This window comes from Erithacus rubecula (genome assembly GCF_903797595.1).
Source record: "Erithacus rubecula genome assembly, chromosome: 9".
Lineage (NCBI taxonomy): Eukaryota > Metazoa > Chordata > Aves > Passeriformes > Muscicapidae > Erithacus > Erithacus rubecula.
In genome coordinates, this window is record NC_136660.1 from 14,403,904 (window position 1) to 14,418,595 (window position 14,692).

At 34.9% G+C, this 14,692-nt stretch overlaps 1 protein-coding gene across 2 annotated transcripts in view; it reads right to left on the minus strand.

The window, feature by feature from the left end:
• ADK (adenosine kinase) overlaps positions 1 to 14,692 on the minus strand; it is a 269,130-nt gene that overhangs the window by 129,307 nt on the left and 125,131 nt on the right. For both annotated transcript variants that reach the window (XM_079313206.1, XM_079313207.1), the window contains exon 6: positions 13,922 to 14,030. In XM_079313206.1, coding sequence (XP_079169332.1) covers positions 13,922 to 14,030 — 109 coding nt within the window. The remainder of the gene's footprint in view (positions 1 to 13,921; positions 14,031 to 14,692) is intronic.

Consider the following 14,692-nt stretch of genomic DNA (forward strand, 5'->3'; position numbering starts at 1 on the left):
AAAAAAAACACTTTATATCAGACATTACAAGCTAAGAGCTTTTGAAAAACAAACAAACTATAAAGTTCAATATAAAAACCAGTGTACTGAGAAATTTTGGAAAAGCTGTTTTCTCATCAGAGGTTTTGGTAATGAAAAAATTTTATGGCAATTACAAAGCCAAATGAATCATTAATAATAATCCTTAACATCTGGGAAGAACTGGGTAGTTTATTATAATATATTCTCAAACATTTGTGGCAATAAACATTACACAGAAGATGAACTCAGTGTTTCACAGGATTTCTAAAAGCTTTTCATTGTTTTTAAACAAGAGATTTTAATTTGGGAACTTCTTTTATGTCTGCTCTAAAACTTCTTATGCATTTGTCATATCAGGCAAATATTAACTCGCCCGAAACTGCACAAGGCTTCTTTTTGAACTATCATCCATTCCAGGGCAGTCACCATTCTGAGGATTGCTAGGCAAACTTATCAGTGAGGGCAAACAGAACTCCAAGCAAATAATACTCATGTAGAATTTACACCTAACATATTTTATGCATTTCATCAAAATTCTGTATTTAGCTACAGCTTTTCAACTCGAAAGGACTGTAAACACATCCTAGATTTGGCCCAAAGTCTATACAGGATTTTAGTGTAAGATTTTGCCTAATTCATAATGCAATTTTTCAGTGTATTGAGGTCATAATAAGTATTTAACCTTATTTCATTTAAAATAATTAGTGCACATAAGCAAAACATAAGAGTACATACAAAGCAACTGATTTTCTTTTTATTTAGCTGTGGGCTACTGCTGCCCTTCTGGTACAGATGAGTCACTCTGCAACATTAAATTTTTGCCAGTGGCCATATCAACAAACCAAAGTTATTATCTTGATCTCAGTTTTCTTGCCGTATTAAACCAGAAATTGATTTGCACTAGACATTTTAAACTGGCAAAACCAAGACCACAACCACACAATATTCCGTTTTTTTGGGGCTGTTTTTCTTATTTTTAAAGTCTGCCAGCTTCCTGTCAGTAGAAGCAGCTTTCAGGAATTCCATGTAAAGATGTGTATTTGCCATTAATTTTAAACCTAGTCTATTGTTAAATTGAAAACTTCTCTGAATTGTAACAAGAGGACAAGACAGTACTGTAAAACTGATGAAGTATTAAATAGTGTCTATTTACAATAAATGTCAGTGACTACTTTTAGCACTATAATATATACAGTAATAATAAGATTGAAAAGACAAAATGATGACTGAGCTTAGATTTTTGGAAAAAAAAAATCCTCTTACTGTAACAATACTGCCTAATTATTGTTAGGAGGAAGAAAAAATTACTTTCAAAATTCCAACTGATTCATCAGTTGCATATGCACAAATGTATTTATGAGTAAAAAAAGAGCAAGTAAGAGCAACATCCAAGGTTTGCTCTAATTCTTATCTAATTGGGTTGAAACAAGAAGAATGGGAAGAAATGTGGAAGTGCTCTTCCTTCCTGGTAAATGTCATTCAACACCAAAATATCCTGCACTCTGTCCAAAGGTCTAAACTATTCCTCTATATGAGTAAACAAGGAGACAAGGATAACAGCAGCTCAAATATGTACTGACTGTGATTCAATTAGAGTTTTTTAGGAATAATGACCATTTATAGCCTACAGCTAAAAAATGGAATTCACATCCTGGGTAACATGCTGGGTGTTGTCTTCTACATGTAAAAGTTTAAATTCATCCTGGAATTTTCTACTTACTTGGATGTTATTACATTGTACCATCAGAATTAAAACATTTGCCTTCAGGGCAGATGTTAATTGTTGAGTGGCTTTCTAATTGGTAACACAAGTTTAAAATAATTATAGCTTAACAAAATCTATTTTCAAATCTAAAACCAATAGCTTGAACAATGTGGAAAATAAAAATTAAATGCTCTATCATGATTCACCAACATGTAAGCTGTATTCTACTGTATTAACATTATCACAACATTTCTGAAAATAAAACATTAAAGCACATATATTCTTTTTATGCAAAAGAAAAAGGCACTACATTACAACATGCCCAGGAGAATTTCACCCCTAACATCTAAAGATTTATACTTTTCTTTTTAACCTCTGATGCTTTTGTCTTATTTTTCATTATTGTTTCCATTCCACTTCTCACACTAGGTCAAAAAGCAAGAATGAGAGGTGCAAGCCACGAATCTTTTGAACTTAAAAGCTGCAATAGTAAATTATCAGTTCAAAGTCCTTCCTAGTTCAGCATGGCAACCCAACAGCAGCCACACAAGGATGTCTAGACAAGACTAAAACACGAGAAGCACATACAACACTCTTCCAGCTGCCAACTATTTTCAGCAGGGATTTCCTGCACAGATCTGCAGTTGCGGAAGTGAAGTACTCTTCTGACACTCTGTCCTGTCAGGTCAGTGGTGACATGACTGCTAGTGATATGACAAACAGCAGACACAAACAGATTATCTGTTAATAAGTAAAAAAGTCTCCACAATGCTATCAATCTCAGGTTAATTTCCAGATATAATTCTAAAGTGGTTTCACTGCTGTACCCCACTCCTCCAACCTTTGATGTCACTTTATCAACAGAGCAGCCAATAATCCCATGTTTTTAAAACAAAATTAAAATTAACTTTCTTAGAGATGAGATCAATTCAACCTAGTACTGTAAAAAAACCCGAACAAGACAATTGTTAAGCCTGCAATTCTACATTCTAGAAAATAGGATATTTGGCTGGGGAGCATGACTGAAGTTTATTATAAAATTGATACAGTAGTGACTGAATAAAGCAGAGAATATGCCTCCAATTACAGGGAGTTTTAATACCCTTTTCTGATATCTATCTACTAAATCATAATATTGGATGTTTTCTGTTGTTAGTTTTACCACTGTACAACACTTGGTACCAACTCTGCAATTGAGCAGATTACTATGACATTTTTACTCAAAAGAAAAGAAAGATGACACATGCTTTCAATTTTACTGACATAATTTTATCATCATTCTGATAAAACTAAGTACATATTAAATTCATATTTTGAAGGTCTGTAGGCTTTATGATAGAAAGAAATTCACTGTTTTCAAGATAATTATAATCTGATTATTTTATTTAATGTATTTACCATTCTAATGTTCAAACATTTGACTCTGCTGCAATACAAATTTCACAATATTCCATAGTCTAAAAATTGTAACATTTTCTGCTCCTCTTCCATGAACTACATTTTCTACTTCTGCTGTTACTGTGAAATGCATTAAAGACAGGTCACATGATTTCCCTCATGTCAACAAATGATGGCTCAATTAGGCAGATAAGAATCTACAGTCCTCAGCAGAAACTCTCTTCAGCCCATTCTCAGCAGTATAAAGAAGCACTTAGGAACAGCACTGGTTCTGGGGAATGAATACTTGCTATCCTTTATATACACACTCATTGAAAATTTCTTTCTTCAGCAAAAATGAGAGCCTTCATATTGTCAAAAATTTTCAGTCACTTCTGGTTTGTAATTTTTTTTCTACATTCAGTTGTAGTTCATTATTAAAATAAATACAATAATGACGAATTTAAATTTTAGTACATTGCTCTGTTAATTCTAAATTGGAATTTTTCCTCTTGGAAATAAGCTATCTTAATAGCTAAATAAATAAAAAGTATTTTGCTTTGACTACAGTCCTCAAAGGACAGAGGAAATTCATATTTAAGGAACAAAGTTCATTCTTACCTTACTTTGCTGTGATCAATGACAGTATGCACAGCTATAAATGCCAGTATTGCCCTGGGTGCCCTCAGTGGATGATAAGGATGTCTCTGCATCATTCCAATTACTTACACAATCTCCCATATCCACTATCTGCCAGTGTTTTGCTGAATTTCTTTATTTTAACTCCACAGTGAAATCTATGAAAAATACTGCGCTCTCACATCAGATTATCCAGAGAGTAACACAGAGTATTCAGCACCGCCCTCTTTCTCCCATTTCTTACATTTGACTCATTCTTTCAGATTTTATAACTCTTTATAATGCTTAGCCTTTACTTTTCACAAAACACCTCAATGTTGTTCAGCACCAATTATACTCCATATGGTCTTAAAAAGACATGTTCAGAGGCATATGCTGAGGCATATTTCATGATAAATACTGTTAACTGCTGTTTCCCACCATTTTCAAATTTGCAGGAAAGTATTGTTATATTGCATCTGGCAATATCATAGTTGGCAAAAACTATTAGGAGCAGGGCATTCTGCAAAACAACTTCCCTAACTTCAGCATAAAAAGTGGAAACAAGACATATCTTGTGTACACATCTTCAAGGGTGAGAATTGTTAGCCATGTACTAACCATGGGAAACCTTGTGACTTAGCTTTGCAATAATTATGGACCATGAGGCCTGAATATTCATGGTGAATACTATGGCCAGGTGTTTATTAAATTATTTTGTTCAAGCAACTGCATTATTTAGAAACATGAAAAAAATCACATCATCCTTAATCGACATAGTCCTGCCAATAGAAGCATGGTGCAAGTATGATGGGAAGGTGAGAGCACTTCTGCTGGTGCAGCAGCTGTCACAAAGTGTCTCCATACTAGGGTGCTTATGCCAAAAAGAAGTGTAAATCCCCAAGATGGTTTTCCACAGCAGCTGCATCAGCAAAATCCTTCTATTATGGAAAAACTCTAAGAGCCCTTATCTTTTGTTTAAGTCAAACCTTTGCAAGAAGTAGTACTGGTGTTTTTATCTTGTTCACATTGCTAAAACTATGTTTTATCTGTCAAGCACTACCTGCTACCATGATGGTCTGTATATTCCTTAGACAGAAATAGTCTCACATCCACTTCTCCAAATTAAAAAAAAAAAATTCAAAAACACCACTTATTACTTATTCAGAGAATGCAGTATTTCCTTGAGCATTCTACCCTTAATTAAAGGAAAAAGAAAAGAAAAAAGGAGGGTCTTCTTTCTTTTGACCAAACTAGACAGTCTGAAGCACATTTACCAAGGTGACCTGATGCACTGCTGATTGAACAGTAGCCTGACAACCAGGAGGATTAAAGCCACACCACAAAAACTTCTCAGTAGCTCCTTTCAAATGAACTTCCAGAGCCCACTTCTGGGATCAGTCAACTCCTGTTTCAAATAAACCTGATAACAAAAAGCTGGCAGGACTCAGCCCTTCTGCCTCCTAAAGGGCCAAAGAATTTATCACAAAACTGTAAAAAGCCCAATCTGCAAGACATACTATTTATGTGTTTAATATGCTAAGACTGAAAATCCATGCAGAAGCATTTTTGCAAAATATTTTTTTTACTCCAAGTACACAATTACTAAGCACAAGGTAGCACAACGATTTTCTTGACAGACTTTTAGGATATTGATTAACTACGCTGTAAAAACATTTTTACTTTCTAAAACAGTAATTGTTTCTTGCAGAATCAAAAAGTAGCCTGCAGGTTCCTATGCTGTTATTTCAAAGCATCTATAGTCTACATTGAAGATCAATGCCCCTCACAGAGTTTAAGTTTTGGGATAAGATGCAGCATATTTGAATCCCCTTATATTATGTACATGCATATTTTAACATTCTATCATTTCACTGTAAGTTACTGGCTTTGAAATATCATCCCAAATGTTATCACTTCAATGCTAATTTCAAAGCAAATCATTCATCATAACCATTTGAAGAAAAAAAAATGTATTTAAACAACTGCACTGTCCTTATTACACAAGTAAACAATAAACGAAACTGTAATTTTCACTTCAGACTAAGTAGTGAGCTATCATAAATAGCTGAGCTCTAAAGTTATGCACAGCCTTTGCTGTTAAAAAAATAAACTTTCGTCATGTAAAACAGAGCACAGTCGCTGCAGAATTTTTATGTTTTTTCATGTAAAAGTTGATGACATAGACACAATACACATTTCAGGGTTAAGTAGACCATGGCATTTCCTCATGTTGAGGAGATCAAGTCCTTTAGGTGAAAGGACGAATCTCACATTTCAACCAACTGTACACAGTGGTGACTAAAAATTTATTATAAATTTTGGTAGAAAAAAAATCCACAAATTTCAAGTTTTGGTCTTTAGAACAGTCTTGAATTATTTTTTAAAATGTTATCAGAGACGTACTAAGATAAAAACTAATACAAGATAGAACTAATATTGTTTCAGAGCTTCTAATGCCTTGATTTGATGGTGCTTTAGTTTTGAGATTTTGCTGTAATAAAGTTGACATGGTAACAGACAAAATTCTTATGCTCACTTAAGGAGAGCATCGAATAAAGCCTGACATGCAAGAGAAGCTACAGTAAAAATTTCCCTTCCAACTGACTCACCTCACCATTTACGATTATGAAGTCTTCCCTTTTTAATTTACATTTAAATAAGTGTGTTAAGTCTGCCCAGACTTTACATATGACTTGAGAGTCAGTGTCCCTGAAGGCAGAGGCACCTGGGAGCAGAGGTCTCTGCAGTGAGCTGTGGGTGGCACAGCAGGTCCCTGTCCCTTGTGAACACTCAGCACTCCCCAGCCTGCTACAAAGCCTGATTCAGGCTTTGCAGACAAGTACCTTACAACCAAGAGACTGATTTAGTATTTCAACAGATTTACATATTCTAATAATGAAATAAAAGCATGCCCTTTCCCTTCTTCTCCCCCTCCGCCTTTTAAAAGCAATATACTTTAAAAAGGGTAATGCAATCACAACCATTATGTCAATGAAAATTACACGCTGGGTTTATCTCTGTAGGTATCTGTCAAACACAAAGCATGCATAACATCTTTGGAGTAATAATGATGTTTTATCATTTTAATTACAAACACTTTGAAAAAAAATCCCTAAAGTGTACCAATTGGGGTGGTCTGAATTAACAGTAGCTTGATAGCCCAAGGGTAGCAAAAATAGATTGAGCTACCAAATTTCATAGTAGTTATAGCAGCTGTCTTCTTGCCTCAGGGAACCTGGGTATTTAACAAAGCAGACAGCTTGGCATTGGCATCTGATTAGTAATGTGGGTTTTGTTGGACAGAATGCGCACAGTTCTATTGTTTCACTGCTTGGTTCGGAATTCGGAGAGCCATGGCATCATTTCGTTTTTACAGTTAGCTTCTGTGTATTCACTTGCAGGTATTGTAAAAGGTTATTTTCTCACTTATCACTTGCTCCAAGTAGGGAATATTGTCTTGAAACGAGCAATGAAACATGACAGGATTTAAATGTCAGGGTCAGTTGCCTTGCCATTTCTGTGCCAAAATTTTGTTGAAGCAACTGTGTAAGTTTTTCTAATTGGGCAGAAAAGTGAATAAGGTGAAATCCTGTTCTCCCCTTATCACAGAATTATTTGGAATTTAATATAATTGTAAAATACCATTTATTCTAGCCTAACTTTATAAGGGAACATTTCTCTTCGCAAAAGAAGTCTCAGAGGTAAAATTCAACTTCTGGAGCTTCTGGGAGATGGGAATCGATTTTAATTTTTCTAAACCCACAGTAGCCTGACAGTTTGGATAACTACTGAGGTAAGAGAATCTCTAGTTCAAACCTAATCTGCTTAATAGTAAAAAATCTCAGTTAACATGCTTTATCTAAAAAGGTTTGATCTCAGGACATAACCTTAGCACATACAACAATATTACTCCGAGGTTTGTGTTTGAACTTCATACAGCCAAAAAGACCCCCCACGTGGCTCCTCTCTCTTTCATTCTTTAAGTATACATCACAAATTATTGGGGCTTGTTGGCAGAGTTCAAATCACTGAACTCATTGCAAATAGTCTACTTCAGCTAGAAGTACATTCTTTTACTCTATCAAATCCATCTGAGGTAATAAGACTTGATGTTTTATTCAACAGAGCTGAGGAAAATTGTTGCACAATAGGTTAATTCAAAATGGCAGCATAGAAAATGCATCTGTCAGTGGGGATCAAATTACAGGGCAAGCTCCTCTCAATGCTTAGAAAAACAAGTCTGCAGTTCTACAGATTATGTGCATGTGTGTGTTTAAAGGGGTGGGAAAGGAGCTAAATATCTGAGCTAACCTCCAATTAAAGTCAATCATAAAAACAGCCAATTTAATGAGTACGGATTTCTTTGGGTAATTATAACACCAACCACTTTTTTTCTCCCTCTCTTTTAAATCTGTAATTCTGCCTTCTTTTTATTGCTTGCTTTGTCATTAATCGCCTCAGGAACTTGATTTCCTAGCAACAGACTCTGCCACCAAACATTTGGCTCCTTTTCAACATTTTCTTTGTGAAAAATGGCACTGCTATTGCCGCCTGGCTGTTGCAGCTAGACTGGCTGTGTAAGTGTTCTAATAAGGCATTCTTCTAAAAAACCACACAAAAATCACATGATAAAAGGAGCCATGACTGAACTTCACTAATTACTGTGCTGAAGAAACATATCTGCAATTTAAAGGCTACTGGGGTAGGAGGAGAAGGACTGAAAAGGAAATCATGTTCTTCATTTTAAAAAAATTAATAACATAGAGGTAAAGGTGAACATTTAGAACTAAATATTTTTACAATGTTAGACAGATTCCCGTTAATTTTATCCTATAGAAACAGGAGGTACAACCTTTGTTAAAGCTGGTGACATATTTTTCTGCATAAAGCACAAAGCATTCACTTTGAAGAATGGCATCTTGAAGACCAAATTTCACAACAAAAAATAAGAAAAAATAATTCACTTTTTCACATAAGTTACTTGAGAAAACACTAACAAAATAGTTTATGCATGAGAAGTTATACCTGAAATGATAGCATAATGCACTTCACTTCCTAAATATATCACAGGATGATACAACATGTGGCTGATGCCAGTTTAGACAAAGCTTTTTTTGCATTTTAATTCAAGAAATAAAGCTGTGGATTTTTGTATTTATGAGAAAGAAAGGTTTTTTTCCCCCTGTATTTGTTTTGGAAGGCAGTAAATGGCAGATTTGCTTCCTAGTTAGACAGAGTCTATCATCTCTCCACAACAAATGCATCCCATTTCAGCTATGACTTCCAGAAAACACAATGCCTCAAGATGGTGGGTTTCAGTAAGGGGATGTTATCCAAGCCATCAAAAAAGGCCACAGGTCACTGTTGCCAGCTGCACCTCCTCTATGGCTAAGATACTCAGTATGGTGTTTTCCTGGCCACAAAACCTATGCATCAGTGTGAGAAATAGTTCTGCATGTCAAATGGCACAACATACTGGTGCCAGAGCACTACGGCAAAAATTATCAATGGGAAACTCCCCTGAAGTTATTCAAACAAGTGTCCTTTTTCAGGGATATTTTGCTTCCTGGAAGTATCTTGTTTCCTATGATGCACATACAGACCTAGCACATTTCAAAGGAAAAAGCCTATCACAATCCATTGTAAGTTATCATACTTATCATAGCAGAAAATTACAATAAAAATGCATTCCCTGAATACACTTCTAAAAGGAATAGACAGCACAAAAGAAATTTCATTTATACTTACATTGTTATAGTAATCAGCATTTTTTTCTCAAGCAGAATAGCCAAACTCCATGTAAAATACTGTAGAATGTTATTTAAGCTTTGCTACTCATTGCTGACATCAAGCTTATGTTTTGACAGACTCATGTTGAAACCAGATAATTCCTCCATCAAGCCCACTACACTACCACAGTAACTCTCTGCTTAGACAAGCACTTAGGCATTAAAAGAAAATAAATATAGTGTTTGTTGAAACAGACCAGGGTGGTTGGAGTTTTAAAATTTTCTCCAGCAGATAGGTGTGTTGTATTGGGTTTATTATGATTTGCTGTAATAAATTATATTTCCTCCTGGAACTCAGCCTAAGCCTAGAATTCCTGGTCTTCATCAGGATTGTCATTATCATCAAAATAAACTACACTTGATATTAACATTGAAAGCACAAAAGATGCTGAAGGTGGTGAATGTACTTCAACTGTGGGCTAACAAATCTAAGCAGCATTAGAAAATTGTATACTCAATGTGGTACAACTGAAGGGCATCATCACTGAGAAACTTCAAGTATTTACTATGCAGAAGTAGGAGAAGAAAACAGTTTAAACTTTAACAGATTATGAAATCAAACAGACAAACAACAAATATTTTTTTGGGTTTTGGCAGCTACTTTACTGATCTGTTCTAAGCTGAGACTCACATTATCACAGATTAGGAACACAAGGGCAGTCAATACTGCCATTTCAGATGCTTAGTAAAGGAAAGTGCTAGGGGCAGAAAAAGAAACGAAACAAAAAAACCCAACTGAAGCACAGAAGGAACTTTTAAGAAAAAATACATTATTTCAGCACCAAGAAAATCAAATGGTAGTGTTCCATCCACCTCTTAATCACCAATTGCAAACATTAAACAAATGCAGGTGTTGGACTGAAGGACAAACTGAGTAAAACTAAATAAAAGGCTGAAATAAGGATGGCTGACTGGAACAGGAGAAAACGTATCTAGGAAACCACCACACTTGTAAACAATCACAGGGAGAAAGTTAAAATTCAGCTGTCTGTATAAGCAAGCTGCATGTATGAATTGATACAGTTAAGATTTCACAAGGTTAAGTCCACCTTTTAATGAAGGAAAGCATTTTCTCCTTTTCCATTTTCTTCCCATTATGGAAGAACAAATGCAAAATTTCTTACTTATATACAGTAACACAGAGTTACCCATTGGAATCAACTAACTAAAATTCTCCTCAATTTTTTTCTGCTCTACTAAGCAACTCTTCTCAACAGATTTTTTTTTAACCCAAACCACTGACAATAAAAATATCTTTGCATTTCAGGCCTTTGTAAAATATGAAAATTAATAGCTATATACTGCAAGTTTCATTAACCATGTCAAAATGTTTGTGTGCAATGTTAAAGAAACTGAACACAAGCAACTCCCACAGACGCCTTTTAAAATAAGATAAGGTGCACAAATATGGAGTTTTATCACCCAAGTTTGTAAGATGCAATTCTGACATTTTCCAAATGATTTCCAAAATGCAAGTCCTGACAGCAAACACAATTCGTAGAACAGAAAAAAAAGGAAAAAAATATTATTTTGCCTATTTCTCCTCCAAATTTATTATTAGTTCCATGCTGTGCCCCATTCACAGTTCCAGAGACCGAATGACAATGTTTAGTGCTATCATGACTCTCAACTTATTCTGAAATAAGGGAAAAGTTTGAGGAAGAGACATCTTCTAGCCTCAGTAGGAACCAAATAAAATCCCTCACAGTGAATTCTAATCAGACACCAGCAGCACAGCTAGCTGATCCACAGCAGAATGAATATGACAGACTGGAAGATATTATGTCAATGGTATAAATTGCCACAAGTATAGGAATTAGATCTGGAGAAGGGAAAGAAATTGCATAGAGTTTGACAGTACATGTAGCCTATCTTAAATGATACAAAATAGAGTAATTTTAAAGGATTAAAATGCACCTCTAAAGTTTACCATCTTTGAGAAAGCTGGGGCAGCCTCTGTATTTTGCTTCTATCTGTGATTTACTGGGTCCTATTTTCTGCTAGTCTTTCTCTAATTTGTCTGCTGGATCTGATTACCAGATGGCTAAAATAAATGTATTGTGTTCATTCATGGTAACAGAAGTTGTCTTTAAGGGTTCTGTCACAGCTTCACTATCTTTTCCTTTGTACCTACTCCTCCCTCTGTGAATTAATTAGATTTCAGAGCTAAGTTTCACGTGAGGGTCCTTCTGCTGAATGCTGCATTGAAAAGCACATTATCTATTCTAGGAAGCACATTCAGATGACCACAGGATATCAAAGACCTGTCCTAAAGCAACAACTGGCCTGTTCTGCCAAGAAAATTGATTGACTGATAATCTCAGGACATGGATTCCCAGAATAAGTATCTGCCACTGACATACACTCTAATGCAATTCAAGAAATAGGTGACAGTTGGATAGAAAGAAGGAAATGAAAAGCAACAAATGAACAATGCAAAGTCAAGGGGTAGCAAGACTAAAGTAAAGAGAGACAACAGCACACAAATTAATAACTGAGACCTATCCTCTGTCTCAGGAGTGGTAATTGCTCACCACATGGTTTTGTTTAATCTGGTAAATCATTACAAGCCCACAAGTAAAGAAGCTAAATGAAAGAAAAGGACATGTGCACACTGTAGCATGAGGAACCATGGACGGTTCTGCACTGTCTCCTCTCCTTCAGTCAAGTCACACATGCAATCTTAAGGTTTTAAGTGGTAATACTGTCCTAGAAATCTGACTTTGGCCCATCCCTGAGTGTTTTTGCTGTACATGTGAACAAGGCTCTTCACTCAAAACATCTCTGGCAATCATATACTTCCATCATCTGAATTTAAGCTTGTAAATATATAATACCATTTATTAGCACTTCAACGTTATTTATTTATCCATTATCACATGCACATCTTGGGGCTTATTTTCAGTTAAGTACAGTAATTCTCTGTCTCCTAGTCAAACTTTGGATGTTGTAGAACTGGCATCTGAGAAAAACAGCTTTTAATATATACAAAAATCAGAATTAAAATAAGGGGAAGGCTTTATCTTTAAAAATACAAACCTGTTCAGCAACTCATGTAATATTTTCCAGTTTTGCTGAAGCATCTACACTAAGTTTAATTTTTCCAAATTATACATTAGAAGCTTAATTGGGAATTATACACAAACATGGGAAAATGTGAAAAAAAAAAACCCAACCCAAAACTCGGTGCAGTAAAACTTCTGGGATTATTTGTCATTCTTGTTTACTTAAACTATACCCTTAGCCTTTCAAAATTTTCCAGCCAACAGCAGTAATTCCCAAGCATGGCATTTGGAAAATAAAGAGTTCGGAACATGGGAGAACACCAGCAATAAAAAATTAGTAGATAATACACCTACATATATTTTAAGCACAGAATAAACATATGGTCATAACAGCAGAATTTTTTTCTTTGTACACTGAGAAGGCTGTAACTGTTTTTTGACAGTTATAAAGGGGCAGTCTTGGCCATAAACAAGAATCAATAACAACCATGTAAAGCCTACAGCAGTGCACACTAACTGGCTGTGGGAGACATTAACACTACCTAAAAGAAATAACTGTATTTTCAATGAACTTGTTCCTCCTGGATAATCAATTTTTTACACTTCTTGCCAGCCGTTCCCACATAGCTCAGGTAGCAGAATGGAAACAGCTGTCATACAGAATCCATATATTACATGCATGTTATCACGTTTTAATCTGTCATAGATGTTCGATGTTTGTTAATTTTGATCAGTCACATCAACTTGAGAGCAAGATGAAAACAAGTTCACTGCTATTTAGGCAAGGCATAATCTAAAATACATTTATCTGGCTTGATTCATTCTGGATGGTAAAAAAAGAATACTAATTGTAAATCTACTAAGGCCCCATTCTCAAACCCTCCTTTATTCCACAAGTAAGATTTAATCATTAAAATCAGTTTGCCCCCCCACCCACATTTAAAAGATTTGTCAAAATCATTGTTTCTGAAATATTGAGTTATAAGGTGCCACAGTAATTACTACGGAATAAATAGCAATTAAGATTGTTCACACAAATAAGCTCAAACTGTTTTCAGTGAATAATTATGCTAATAGTGTTTTTCTACATAATTTGTGCATCCTTCACAACAATTTACTAGAAAATGTGAAATGTAAATTTGATGCATTACTACAAAAGCTCTGAAAATATGTTTAGTTCTTATGATTTTTCCTATAAATTTAAGTGAATGTAAAACTAAAACATACTTCTGCATTTGTACATCTAATTTTGAAGAAATCAAACTATGCTGAAATTGAAGCAGTCATTTTCTTTCACTGTCTTCCTATAAAATCATTCAAAACCACATACAACAGACATACTAATTACTTAAACTTCAGGGTACTATAACACCAACTTTAGCAATTTGAGAGGCTGAACTTACTGCTATATAATAAACTTTGGCCTTTTCTACCAACTTCCAGTTCTTCTCCAAATCAAGATGCTTTTCCTTCTTGTAGCAATTAGCAGCAGCAAGGTTAGCTACAAGAGACCTGCAAATGATTAAAAGAACAAGTATTAGACACTCTGTAAACACCAGTACTGCAAATTTATTACAATGAACATAATTTCACAAAGATCCTAAAGAACATAAAAGTGATTAACAAAGAGCACCACAAGCTACATGTACTTTATTGTACCATTTCATTAAAAGTAAATATTTAAATATTATATTAACTGATGTATTTTAAATCCAGCTACATAATTTAGGTAACCTATCACTATTATATTGTTCAGGGGCCTTTGCTTTCAATCAACCTTAGTTTCAGTCTGTGATCAACTCCCTTCGTATGGTTTAGCACCTGCAGACTTCCATTAAAACTCCTTTAGTACCTAACATCTAAAGAAAAGCAGTTACTCCAGTTTATCTTCTGAAAACTATTTTCCCTCACTAGAAGCAAAAGGTTGATGGATATGTAAAGTCTTGCCAATATAATTTTCCAATAAATAGCTATTTTAAGAGGGACTTGTTTGGGTTTTTTTCCCTCCATTAGGTTCATAGTTTCCTTTAGCAAATAAAAAAAGGGTCAGGTTGCTACTTTTAGATGATGAACTGTTAAAAAAACTTTGGTTTAGCTGTGGATTACTGGAACACTACCAAAAACTCATTTGTACTTCCTTCTTTCCTAACAAGTTATAACACAAGCTGTGGGAC